Source organism: Prionailurus viverrinus, chromosome A1 (genome assembly GCF_022837055.1).
Source record: "Prionailurus viverrinus isolate Anna chromosome A1, UM_Priviv_1.0, whole genome shotgun sequence".
NCBI classification, from domain to species: Eukaryota; Metazoa; Chordata; class Mammalia; order Carnivora; family Felidae; genus Prionailurus; species Prionailurus viverrinus.
Window position 1 is genome coordinate 87,819,089 of NC_062561.1, and position 14,378 is coordinate 87,833,466.

At 38.7% G+C, this 14,378-nt stretch overlaps 1 protein-coding gene across 4 annotated transcripts in view; it reads right to left on the minus strand.

Annotated features, from left to right (window-relative positions):
• Positions 1-1,931: 1,931 nt before the first annotated feature.
• Positions 1,932-14,378, minus strand: part of NLRP3 (NLR family pyrin domain containing 3) — a 65,479-nt gene continuing 53,032 nt past the window's right edge. For all 4 annotated transcript variants that reach the window (XM_047861147.1, XM_047861137.1, XM_047861133.1 and 1 more), the window contains 3 exons: positions 6,878-7,048; positions 5,986-6,156; positions 1,932-2,523 (listed from right to left, as the gene is read on the minus strand). In XM_047861147.1, the coding sequence (XP_047717103.1) occupies positions 2,424-2,523; positions 5,986-6,156; positions 6,878-7,048 (442 nt within the window). In that variant the 3' untranslated portion in view covers positions 1,932-2,423. The remainder of the gene's footprint in view (positions 2,524-5,985; positions 6,157-6,877; positions 7,049-14,378) is intronic.

Consider the following 14,378-nt stretch of genomic DNA (forward strand, 5'->3'; position numbering starts at 1 on the left):
CAACAAAACTAAAGTCAGCCTACAGAATGGGAGGAGATATTTGCAAATAACATATCAGATAAAGGGTTAGTATCCAAAATCTATAAAAAACGTACCAAACTCAACACCCCCCCAAAAAAAAAACAGAACCTAAAACTAAAACTAAAACAAATAATCTAGTTAAGAAATGAGCACAAGACATGAATAGACATTTTTCCAATGAAGACATCCAGATGGCTAACAGACACATGAAGAGACACTCAACATCACTCATCATCAGGGAAATACAAATCTAAACCACGGTGAAGGGAAGACTGGGTTATTCAGTCATCTGAGTGATTTCAGGTCAGGTCATGATCCCAGGGTCATGGGGTGAAGACCCACATTGAGCTCCATGGTCAGTGTGGAGCCTATTTGAGATTCTCTCTCTCTCCCTCTGCCTCTCCTCCCCCACTCACTGTCTTAAAAATAATAACAATAAATAATAATAATAATAATGATGATAGCACTCTCCTTTTTAATAGAACTTCCTCATTTGGAGTTGATCTGGTATTTCCTGATAATTAGATTCTGGGTATGCATTCTCAGCCAGAATTACACACAAGTGACAATATTTCCTTCTCAAGTTATCTCACCCAAAAGCAGACATCCATTTGCACCCATCGATCTTTTTTTTTAGGTGGTCAGGGTACTATCTAGTTCCTGTTCTTTATAAAGTTACTATTCTTCTTTAGTAATTGATTAGCCAACTGAGGAGAAATAACTCTCAGACTACAGAAGTATCCTGCTCTGATTTAAACTTCTCTTTAGATTTTAGTATGCATTGCTGCTTCATACCTGATCCAATCTTTACTAAGATGGTTGAGAATGATTTTTTTTTCCAATCGCATGCTGTTGATGTTTATAGATTGATCTTCTATCCAGCAGCTTTACTTATTTTTTAGTTCTGCTGGTGTGGAAAGCCTCATGGATATTTCCAAATTAATAGTCCTATTGTGGAATGTGTATTAATTCAGATCTTCCTCTGGGTCATTGAGGGGTAAATTCCTCAGTTTTAAGTTCCTCGTGCCCATTTTTTTTTCCTCTTTCAAGCTTAACTGTGCTTTAATTACATTTTACCCTGTGTGTCAAGACGTCTCTAGCAGGGAGACAGTCTGTAATAGTTCACTTCACCCAGATGCAAAAACAAAAATCTAGACCAGAGTTACTAAAAAGGGCTGGTCCTAGGCAAAAAAGAAAAAGAAAAAAAAGTTTCTAACAGAATATAAATCATATACTTCTTTCTTTATTGAGACAGTCTTACCAAGAAAAAAAAAAGTCACCTTATCTAAAAAGCATACTTAGGAATGGGATTGATTTACATTCTTGTGTAAGCTCCTTATATCAACAGTCCATAGGCCATAGTTTGAGTAGCAAAGTCTGGATCGTTCATTTGACAGATGAAGCAATGTTTCCATCCTGAACAATTCCGTGTGGTTCAAGAGTTGCCCCATGTGTAGAGAAGCAATTAGTCAATATTTATTAATGATTTAATGCTATGCAAAGAGTGGCAGATGAACTGCTCCTGAGATAAATCCAAGATAAGCTCTTACTATTGAAGGCAAAATGTATTTTCTACACAATACTTCTATTTAGGAGTACAGGCTCCATCTACTCTAATACTGTCCTGTATATGATTTTCAACTTCCTATCCTACCAGAGCTGAAATTTCAACCATCAGAATGAGAGCAAGGTGATTTTTTTCCCCATGCATTACAACTGAACCATTTGGTAAAGAGATTTTTTAAATGCATAAAGCAATTTAACTTATCTTTAAAGTAGAGAGATTTCTAGGTACCTTTAATTAAGGAAAAGAGAGCATTTAAATCAATAAATACAAAAGGTTTTATATTTTTTGAAATTTCACCAGGTAAAATAAACATGAATTATTTTATTAGAAAATATACCTGTTACAAAAATTTTAAATAAATAAGTTGCTGCCACAAAATTGCAACATAATACACAGTTTACTTTTTCTGTTACCCTCAGTAAAGGGAAATAATGTAAGAGTGATGATATGGGTAAAAGTAAACAGAGCAAAGAGGAGTGAAAAAAGATATGAGGGAAAAGAGATTTAGAGAGAGTAAAAAGAGAAAAAGTGCTTTCTTAAATGAGTTAGTCATATGAGGTCACCAAGAGGAACATCTTCTTCGACTAAGTTTCTACAATGAGAACCACATCATTTGGATGACTTCATTGTCTTGGTGTCTTCAAGCCAGGGGTACAGGAGATGCTCATATTCTCGACACAAAGGCACCATCAGCAAGGTTTCGCTATCCCACACTGGATCAGAAGAATCATGGAGTGATGGTCTTAACCCTGGATGGAGGAGTGCTCCCTCCCACTTGTCTACACTGGGACAGCAGGGAGCCAAAATGCTGGCATCTGGCGGCCAGCTTCAACTGCTACCAAGAAGGCTCAAAGACAATGGTCAACTCAGGCTTTTCTTCTTGAAGTATTTCTAATGCACATTTTGTATCATAATTGAAATACATTCCACACAACCTGTAAAAAGCAAAAGAGAGCCTTGGGTTCTACTCTTCAAAGAACACTCTCAGAGTTGTTTTGTTTTGTTTTGTTTTTTGTTTGTTTTTTTGTTTTTGCCTAATAAATCTCATCTCCTTACTTCCCTTAACCTAACACACTTCTAAGGTCTCTGATGCTACACCTCATGCCAAATGTTGTTTCTGTTATATTTTTAACCTTCAAGTTTGGAAATGTTTCAACATATGTAAATTTAGAGAAAATAGTATAAGGGATCCCCATATCCCTATTACCCAGATTTGACAATTAATAACTCATGGCCAATCTTTTTTTATCTATTGCCCCCCTACTCCTCACATCAATGGATATTACAAACACAGCATTTCATACATCTATAAATATTTAACTATGTGACACTAAATGAAGCCTTTTTAAAACACAACAACAATGCCATTTTCACACTGTAAAAAGTTAACAATTGGGTGTCTCAGTGGGTTAAGCACCCAACTCTTGATTTTGGCTCAGGTCAGGATCTCACAGTTCATGAGTTTGAGCCCCGTGTCAGGCTCTGTGTTGACAGTGTGGAGCCTGCTTGGGATTCTCACCCTCTCTCTGCCCCTCCCTGGCTCAAGCTCTCTCTTTCTCTCTCAAAGTAAATAAACTTAAAAAAATTTTTTTTGACGTTAACAATAATTTCTTATTATCAACATATGTCCAATCAGTGTTTAAATTTCCTCAACTGACTGATACACTTTTATATTATGTTCATTGAATCAGGAGCCATATGAAGCTCACACATTGCAGCCTCTAAAGTGTTCTTTGATACATTCTTCCCCCTTTTTATTTTTGTAAGTTTCCCTTGCAACTTAGCTAAGAAATCATACCATTTGTCCTGCATCATGTCTAACAACCTTGATTTGGTTGTGTTATGAACTCAATGTTTGTATTTCTCCAAAATTCATACACGGAAGCCCTAATTCTCAATGTGATGGTATTTGGAAATAGGGCCGTTGGGATATAATTAGGGTTAGATAAGGTCATGGGGATGGGCCCTCATGATGGTATCACTGCCTTTATGATAAAAGATGCACACACTCTGTCTCCCTGTCCCTGCCTTGCTCTCTTTCTGCCATATAAGGACACAGGAAGAAGGCAGCCCTCTGTAAGCTTAGAAGAAAGCTCTCACTAGAAGTGGAATTACTTGGCACTGTGATCTTAGATTTTCCGTATTCTAAAACTGTGAGAAATAAATGCCTGTTTGTTTAAGGCAGCCTGAGCTAATGAGATAGGTTGATTGGATCCATGGGCTTTTCAGCCTATTTGAAGCTTGTCCCTTACCTCCAGAGTGTCCTTCTGGGGTGGGTCAGGACTCCACATACAGTAATGTCCCTGGCTTCATCCTGACATATCCTACACTTTGTCCCTCTATTTATCTTAGCTCTGAGAATGTTGGCTTTCCTTCAGTAAACATGCTCCACTGTGTCTGCATAAGGATGCAATGCTGATCCAAACTTCTGTTTATTCAAACTTGCATTCCAGTTGGTTCTTAGCCTTGAGGTCATGAACAAGAACAGAAGTCCTTGTTATAATATAGAATTTATATTACTTGGTAAGCTATAGATAATAAATGAAAAAGAAAATGATATAGCACGTAAGTATTCTGCTGAAATGATATAGCGTGTATGTATGCTGCTGATTAATACTACAGAGGAAAATAAGAAAAAAAAGGCAAAAACAAGAAGGATATGCTGATCTGTTCTTTTCATTAGGATGGTCAGAGACAGACACGTAGAAGACCTTTAGGCAGAGAATTTAAGGATACATGGAAACAAGACATGTGGATATCAAAGGGGAGAGTGTTCTAGGCAGAAGAAACAGCACATGAAAAGGTGACAGTATTTTTGCAAAACTGCAAAGATATCAGTGGAGCACAAAGAACAAGTATTAGGAGAAGATGAATTGCAGAAGCAACAGGAGCCAGATCACATGAGGCCTTACACAATACCATGAGTTTGTGGATCTTGAAATGTGATAGGAAGTCACTAGAGCATGTTGGTAGGAATGATATGATCACTGATTCATTTTTTTAATGTTTGTTTGTTTATAGACAGAGAAAGAGAGCAAGCAAGCAAGGGAGGTGCAGAGAGAGGGAGGGAGAGAGAATCCCAAGCAGGTTCCACACTGTCAGCACAGAGCCTGAGGTGGGGCTTGATCCCACAAACCATGAGATCATGACCTGGGCCAAAATCAAGAGTCAGATGCTTAACTGACTGAGCCACCCAGGTGCCCCTGACTCATATTTTAGTTGCACCCTCCATCTGCCATAGTAAGAATACTACATGCAGAGGAGCCTGGCAGAATGCCACCAGAACAATCCAGATAAGAAGGGACAATGGCTTGAACCAGGGTACAAGTCATGAAGTTGGCAAGAAGAGATCAACAAGCAGGTATGTTATGAAAGAAGAGCTATTAGGACATGCCAACACGTTGGACATGTGCATAAGAAAAAGGTGTCAAAGGTGACACAGGATTTCTTTTTTGGCCTGAGCAATTCACAATGAGTAAGCGTTGGTGGAGATGGGAAAGAAGCAGGTGTTAGATGGGGTGGGGGTATAATGCAGGTTTGAATTTGGACATGTAAAGTTTAGGTTTATTAGACAAATGGAAAGTCAGACTAGCGTTTGGACATGGAATTCATGCAGATATAAATTGGGTGACACAGGACATATACGATAAAGCCAGAAGACTAGATGATGCAAACACAAGATAGAGTTTAGAGAAGAAAAATTAGCTCAATGATTGCATCCTGGGGATGCAGCATGTGCAGGTCAGGTTGATAAAGAGAATCCGCAAAGGAGACTGAGCAGAAACAGCTCATGAAGTAGAAGAAAATCCAGGGTGTTGCCTCTAAAGCAAAGTGAGGGAAATGTCTTCAGTGGAGACTGTGATTGTCCTGACCGACCAAGGTAGGAGACTCACTAGGGAGTTCTTACTCAAGAGGTAATGAGTGATATTACTAATAAGGAAACCCAACACAATGCAGATGAACTGACGTCTGTGGAATTTCCAATCTTGCTGATTCTGAAACTCTCTTTCCATTTGGAAGTCTTCAGAAACAAGACCTACAACACCCCACTGTGCAAAGACCTTGGCAATTACAGTGAACCATGGACTCCTCCAGTTCTGCAAAGTCCAGTCCCTTGCATAGCCATGTAATTCTATTTGGCAACTTTCATTGGGGCTTGGGTTTCTTTCAGGAAAATGAATGGAAACTCTTTTCACACTGAACTGAAACTTGATTTTCAAAGTTAATGTCTGCATAAAGTCTGGATGAAGTTAAATATGTGGTTCATGACTCACATGGCTTATAAAAAAAAAACCTCAGTCTGAGTACAAATGAAGCCCTCCCAGGTTTTGATAACTGGTCAACCTGTCCTTTGTACTCTGAACCCCACCACGTGAATCTCTGAAGAGCACACTTACTTCAGGCGTTTCAGGAGGCAGCCCTGCTGCCTCAGCACCTCACAGAGTAGCATGACCCCCAGATCACCAAGGTCATTGTTGCCTAGGCTCAGGTCCCGCAGGCTCTGGTTGGAGGTCAGAAGTGTGGAAAGGTCCCAGCAACAGTGTGAGGTGAGACTACAGTTGTCCAATCTGCAAGAAACAGGATGATTTAAAGAAAATGTCCCCTTAGCCATCCCAGCAGGTGCCCCAGATCTCAGCCTGAAATGTTTCAAATGCACAAAAAGCACAGGATTAACAAACTTAGAATAATCCTCTGTGCCTGTGGTTATTCTTCTTTCCTTTTCAGATGATAGTATTTTTTCCCAGTCTACTGGATTGTGCAGATCAAATTAGGAATAGTAGTTTGTGAATTGATTTTTCCCCAATTCTATGCCTCTCCCTAAATTTCCCTAAAACACAAGTGTCATATCTTTCTATTCTTTTGTGGTGAAATCCACAAATCCAAATCCAGTATTTACCTTTACAGCACTGAGAAGTAGAATTCTTCCCAGGTGCATGATCCTGTAACAAGCCAAACCTTAGGAGAACGTCATTACTTCTCAGGTACAAATCATTCTATCATTACCCCCCCACACACACACACACATACACACCTTAGCCAACATGCATCCACATCATTGTAATAAGCTAAGGGACTGGGGCACCTGGGTGGCTCAGTTGCTTAAGCCGCCCTTTGTTTCAGCTCAGGTCATGATCTCACAGTGTGTGAGTTCAAGTCCCACATTGGGAGTTCAAGCTGCACTGGCAGTGCAAAGCCTGCTTGTGATCCTTTCTCTCCCTCTCTTTCTGCCTTTCTCTCACTCAAAAATAAATAAGCAAAAATTAAAAAAAAAAAAGCTAAGGGACTTACTCCAATATCTGAAGCTTGCAGCTGGGGTGCAAGAGGCCCTCACAGAGTAGCTTCACCCCCGTGTCTCCAAGAGCATTGCCCCTTAGGTAAAGGTGTGTGAGTTTCTGGTTAGTGCTGAGCACTGAAGACAGAGCTGGACAGCAACCTGATGTAAGTCCAGAATTCATCAACCTGGAGAAGGAACAAGGAAAAGAGTCATCAGTGTTCAGACTTCCTTGAACATTGCACAGCTATCTAACCAGAGGAACCTCTTCTTATCTAAAAAGCTACATCCTTCAACTTCAAGATGAGGAGCCAGCATCTTGGATACAATCTGAGGAGCACATGACTCCTTGTCTCTGGCCACATAAAAGAGACAAATAATAGTCTCAGCAGATGCTTGGCTGGGATCAGTAGAAGAGACAGAGCAAAAGCAAATTAATCCAGATTCCTTCCACATCCTTCTTCCTTCTTATGCATATTCCCTCTGCCATGCATGGTCCCTACCACCACATCTTCAAGAAATACATCCCAGGTTGTCTGTCACTGATAATTCCTACCACATTGCACAGACTTGCCTTATTTGACTCTCACATTAACTGAGCAAGTTAGCAGTGCCGCAGTAACTATTATGTATCTGTTACAGATCAGAAATCTTAGGTTTATCAAAGCATATGTTTCTCTTAGGGTCAAAGAGCAAGCGTTCAGTGGATGGGGGACCTAGACTTAAGCCTTCTAGTGCCATCTCACCTCTGTTGCCCCTTATGTCCATATTCTTCTTGCTTCTGCCTTGGAAGGAGTCTCTCAGAGAATAAAGCTCTAAATTTGCATTACACTCAGTGGGATTAAGATTTTTGGTGTACTACACTTGGGTCAAGTTGAACATATTCTATCACCAACAGAAGCATGAGGGCTTTGAAGTAGAGAGCTACATCACTCCAGCATAGAAGCTCAGAGGGTGGTATACAGTATACAGAAAGCCACATATGTTAGGGCCTCAACAAAACCTTGACTTAAGAACATCTCATGCAATCATATTCTTTCCTTCCACAATCCTTAACAATGACATGCCTTTAAGCTCCAAGATGTCTTAGAATCAGGAAAAATAGAAACATATAAAGTAGCATGAGCAGGTGATCAAAAGAAAACAGAAGTACTTGTTTTCCCAGTCAAGGATGAATCATAATTTAAAAAATAGAATAAGCAAGACAAAGAAAGGAATGAAGCCCAAAGGAGGAGTAAAAACAAAACAAAACAAAACAAAACAAACAAACAAACAAAAGGCAAGTTCTGAGGGGCTTCTATTGAGTTAAGAATGGCCAGTTAAGAATAATTTTATCAGATGGACTCTATTTAACATGTACAAGGGATTTGCAGGATTATTGGCTGTTCTGAACTGAATGTTTGTGTCATCTCAGAATCATATGTTGAAATCTTAATCCTCAATGTGATAGTATTAGAAAGTATGGCCTATAAGGGGTAAATAGGTCTTGAGGGTATAGTCTTCATGATGGGATTAGCACCTTTGTAAAACAGACCCCAGAGAGTTCCCATGCCTCTACTGCCATGTGAGGACACACCAGGAAGGTGGCTGTCTGAAAGCCAGGAAGAGAGCTCTTACCAGAAATCAGATGATCTACAAGCACCTTGATCTTGGGCTTCCAGGATCCAGAACTTTGAACATAAATGTTTGTTGTTTGAGTCACCCAGAAAATGGTATTTTTGTTACAGTAGCCTGACCAGACTAAGACACTGGAAAAGATGAACAACATTCCAGAAGACTGAAGATAGTCATCCAAAAAGAAAGGAAAGACCATTTGAAAGTTACAAAATGGCAAGCTTTGCCATCCTCCCCAGAAAAGGATTAGAAAAGATATGAAACAGATGTTTGAGGAGCGGTGCACCATGAAGTGACAACAGTTACAAGCACAGGATGATTTTGTTGAGAATGAGTCACATATGAATTGTCAAAACATTGATAATATTGGTAACATTGAGACTGAGTGATGGGTACGTGGAGTGCATAATAAAATGTTTAGTCAATTGAACACCCAATTCTACCAACCAATCCACTTGATTCAACAGATGTAACCAACTTTGTATGTACATCTTGGTATCAAGCAATCCATTCAACTAAGTTCTATATTCACTGGGCACAGATATTTTACCATGTACTATATTGTTAAATTATTGGGTTTTTAAAATTTTTTTAAAAACATTTATTTTTCACAGAAAGAGAGAGAGACAAAGTGTAAGTGGGGGAAGTGCAGAGAGAGATGGAGACACAGAATCCGAAGCAAGCTCCAGGCTCTGGGCTGTCAGCACAGAGCCTGATTCAGGGCTCAAACCCACAAACTATGAGATCATGACCTGAGCCGAAGTCTGACACTCAACCAACTGAACCACCCAGGTGTTCCTGTCTTTTTTTTTTATTTATTTACTAATGATATGCCTTAGGTTATAAATATGTGTTCCAAAAAATATTGAAGTAAATTTAACATTTATTGAGGGTTTACTATATGTTTTGCCAAGACAATGACTTTAAACAGGATTATCACATTGAATTACTACAAAACCAAGATGCAGGTATTGTTTTTATCCTTATTTTTAAATGGAAAAGCTGAGTAACAGGGAAATTACTTGAAGAATAAGAAGAAGCTTCTTAGATGGACTGTGAGGGTGGGAGGGTATTTTGCATACAGGCAAAAGGAAGGCAGTAAGCAAGAGGAGGAAGGGTGAAAGAGGCCAGGTTCCTAAAACTAAAAACGAATTCAATATGACTCAAAATGGAGTGAACGGTGTGTTAGGTGAAAGGGCAGAAACAGTGATCTAGAGCTGGTCACAGATAGTTTCGTGTACCATGCAAAGAAACACAAACTTTGGAGGTTTTTGCTTTTGTGTTTGTTTTAAATAAATGACTCAATATTATCAAATCTGTATTTTAGAAAACTCCTCTGGTGTTTGTCAAAAGAAAAAAGAAGGTAGAAGGAACTGAAAGTAAAGAAAATTGAGGATTTTCCTCTGTTTATTGGCTGATCAGCCTCTGGAAAGTGCCACTGTTCAACAAGGCAGTAAAGAAAGGAAAGGCAGGTGACAAAGGGATGAGGGTGGGGAGTAAGTAATAAAAATTAAAGAATTTTGCAAATGCTTACCTTGTGGCAGTTGTGTAATATTGGGGGTAGGGGGTGCAAAATGCAACCAGAGATAAAGTTCTAAAGTTCAAGATATTTGGCTATGCCTAACAAAATATAAAATGCCTACAAGTGTTCCTCATTAATTACACGTATAGGTATCCATCGCAAAAGAAATATCTACACATACATAAAGTTATATAAACAAGTATTTTTTTCAGGGACGCCTGGGTGGCTAAGTCAGTGAAGCATCCGACTTTGGCTCAGGTCGTGTCTCAGTTTGTGTGTTTGGGCCCCGTGGGGGCCTCTATGCTGACAGCTCAGAGCTTGGAGCCTGCTTCAGATTATGTGTCTCCCTCCCTCTCTGCCCTTCCCCTGCTCATGCTCTGTCTCTCTCTCTCTCAAAAATAAATTGAAAACATATTTTAAAAAATTTTAAAAAACAAATATGTTTTTCATAGTTACTTGTAATAGTAAAAAGGGAAAAATTCATCCAAAGGTTCACTATTCAATAAGAACTTAAATAAATCACTATAATGAATATTATGTAATATTATGCCCAAATCTATAGATCTGTATATACCAGCATGGCAATAAATCCCTGATAAATTTGAGAAGAAATAATAAGAAAGCATTCATATTATGATTCTGGTTTTGACAGATAGTAATATGGTTGAATTATGTTCCCCAAAACCTTATATGCTGGAGTCTGAACCCCAGTACCTCAGAATGTGACCTTATTTTAAAATAGGGTCATTGAAGATACAGTTGGTTAAGAAGAAGTCAAGAAAGTGAGCCCTATTTCAACCTGACTGGTACCTTCTATATCTATAACAGGGAAATTTGGATACAAAGACACACACCAACACAGAGACAATACCATGTAGAGATGAAAGCTAAGAGGTGATGCATTTGTAGGCCCAGGATGTGGAACATTGCCAGCAAACCAGCAGAAACTGAAAGAGATGTATGAAATTTATTCTTCATCACAGCCCTAGGAGGAACAAACTCTGCCAACATTGGGATCTTGGACTAGTAGCCTATACTGCTGGAAGACAATAGATTGTGGTTGGAACATTCACACCAACTACAGCAGAATACACATTCTTTTCACATGTACACAGAGCATTTTCTAAAATAGATCATATGTTGGGCCACAAAACAAGTCTTAGCAAATTCAAAAAGACTGAAATAATGCCAAGTATCTTTTCTGACCACAATGGTATGAAAGTACAAATCAATAACAGGAGAACAACTGAAAATCCAAGAATACAAGGAAATCAAATAACACTCTCCTGAACAGCCAACAGGTTTAAAAAATTTGCTGGAGAAATTTAAAAAAAAAAGAAGAAAGAAAAACAAAACAAGAAAAACAAAAATGGAAACACAATATACCAAAACTTACAAAATATGGCAAAATCTGTTCTATTCCAAAAGTTTTTAGCTATAAATGAATATATCAAGAAAATTGAGTGATCCTAAAAAAATCTAACTTCACATATCAAGGAACTAGAATAAGAACAAACTGAATCCAAAGTTACCAAGAGGTGGGGTACCTGGGTGGCTCAGTTGGTTAGGCGACAGACTTCGGCTCAGGTCATGATCTCACAGTTTGTGAGTTCAAGCCCCGCATTGGGCTCTGTGCTGACAGCTCAGAGTCTGGAGCCTGCTTCAGATTCTGTGTGCCTTCCCCTCTCTCCACCCCTCCTCTGCTCATGCTCTGTGTCTCAATAATAAATAAATGTTAAAAAAAATTTTTTTTAATTAAACTTCAAAGTTACCAAGAGGAATAAAATAAAAAGATTAGAGAGAAATAAAAAAAAATAGAAAACAGGAAAACAATAAAAAAAGATGAACAAAACAAGAGTTGGTTCTTTGAAAAGATAAACAAAATTGATAAACCTTTAGCTAGACAAACCAAGAAAAAATGAGAGAACCCAAATCAACAGCATTATAATTGAAAGAGGAGACATTACAACTGACACCACAGAAATATAAAGGAGCATTAGAGGCTACTATGAAAAACTATACCCAATAAACTGGACAACTTAGAAGAAATGGAAAAATTCTTGAAACATCCAACTTACCAAAACTGAACCAAGAAGAAATAGAAAATCTGAACAGATCAGCTACTACTAAGGAGATTGAAATAGTAATCAAAAAATTCCCAACAAAAAAAGGTTTAGGACCAGATAGTTGCATTGATGAATTTTGTCATCATTTAAAGAATTAGCAGCAATCCTTCTCAAACTTTCCCAATCAGAGAAACTCATTTTTGACGCTAGTATTACCCTGATACCAAACTACATAGGATACTACAAGAAAACCACAAGCCAATATTCTTCATGAATTTAGATGCAAAAATTCTCAACAAAATAATAGTAAACTGAATTCAGCAGCACATGTAAAGTATTATTCACCAAGTCAAGTGGAATTTATCCCTGGGATGACAGGATGGTTTCACATATGCAAATCAATAAATGTGATAAATTAGAGCAATAAAATGAGAGACAATTTGATTTTCTCAATAGAAGAAAAAACATTTAACAAAATTCAACATCCATTCAAGATTAAAAAACTTTTGCCAAATTAGGCATATAAGAAATGTATCACAACATAATAAAGTCTATATATATCAAGCCCATAGCTAACATCATAGTCAATGGTGAAAAATTGAAACCCTTTCCACTGTGATCAGGGACAAGAAAAGAGTGCCCACTCTTTGCATTCTTATTCACCTAATACTCAAAATCCTAGTCAGAACAAGCAGGCAACAAAAATAAATAGAAGGCATCAGAATTAGAAAGGAAAAGATAGATTTTACTCTATTTACATATGCTGTGATTATATATATATATATATATATATATATATATATATAAAACAAAAGATTCAACCAAAAAAAAATTAGACCTAATCAAAGTTGCAGGGTAGAAAATTTACATACAGAAAAAATAACCCAGAGGACCGGGAAGATGGCGGTGTAGGAGGATGCTGGCCTCACCACATCCTGCTGATCACTGAGATTCCACCCAAATCTGCCGAATTTACCCAGAAAATCACCAGAAGACTAGCAGAACAGACTCTCTGGAACCAAGCTTAGATGGGAGGCCCACGGAAGAGGGGCCCCTCCGGAAGCAGACCACCAAAGGCAAAGCGAGCTGAGGCTGTCCCTCCCACCACTGTGCCCCTTGCAGATCCACCCCAGATAATAGGCCAGATCCCAGCTAAGCAGCAACACAAGACTGGCAGTGTGCAAGTAGCCCAGACAGAGGCCTCACCACCCCACAATGAGTCCTGCCCCTGGGAGAGGGGAAGATAAGGTACATACCAGTCTGACAGTGACCCTAGCGGTGAGCTGGGGGCAGACATCAGTTCTGACTATGGCCCCGCCCACCAACCAACACAAGACTCCAGACAGCATGGGGGAAGAGCCCTGCAGTTCCCCGCCACTCCAGGGACTATCCAAAATGACAAAACAGACTACTCCTCAAAAGAAATTCCAGGAACTAGTGACAGCTAACAAACTGATCAAAAATGATCTAAGCAATGTAACAGAAAATGAATTTAAAATAATAGTCATAAAATTAATCACTGGGCTTGAAAAAAGTATAGAGGACAGCAGAGAATCTATTACTACAGAGATCAAGACACTAAGAAACAGTCAGGAGGAGCTAAAAAATGCTATAAATGAGCTGCAAAATAAAACAGAGGCGAGCACAGCTCGGATTGAAGAGGCAGAGGAGAGAATAGGTGAATTACAAGATAAAACTATGGAAAAAGAAGAAGCTGAGAAAAAAAGATAAAAAAAATCCAGGAGTATGAGGGGAGACTTAGAGAACTAAGTGACATAATTAAAAGAAATAATATATGCATAATTGGGATTCCAGAGGAGGAAAAGAGAGGGAAAGGTGTTGATGGTGTACTTGAAGAAATCATAGCTGAGAACTTCACTGATCTGGGGAAGGAAAAAGGCATTGAAATCCAAGAGGCACAGAAAACTCCCTTCAGACGTAACTTGAATTGATCTTCTGCATGACATATCATAGTGAAACTGGCAAAATACAAGGATAAAGAGAGAATTCTGAAAGCAGCTAGGGATAAACATGCTCTAACATATAAAGGGAGACAGATAACACTCGTGACGGATCTGTCTACTGAAATGTGGCAGGACAGAAAGGAATGGCAGGAAATCTTCAATGTAATGAAGAGAAAAATATATGCAGCCAAGAATCCTTTATCCAGCAAGGCTGTCATTCAGAATAGAAGGATAGATAAAGGTCTTCCCAAACAAACAAAAACTGAAGGAATTCGTCACCACTAAACCAGCCTTACAAGAGATCCTAAGGGGGATCCTGTGAGACAAAGTACCAGAGACATCACTGCAATCA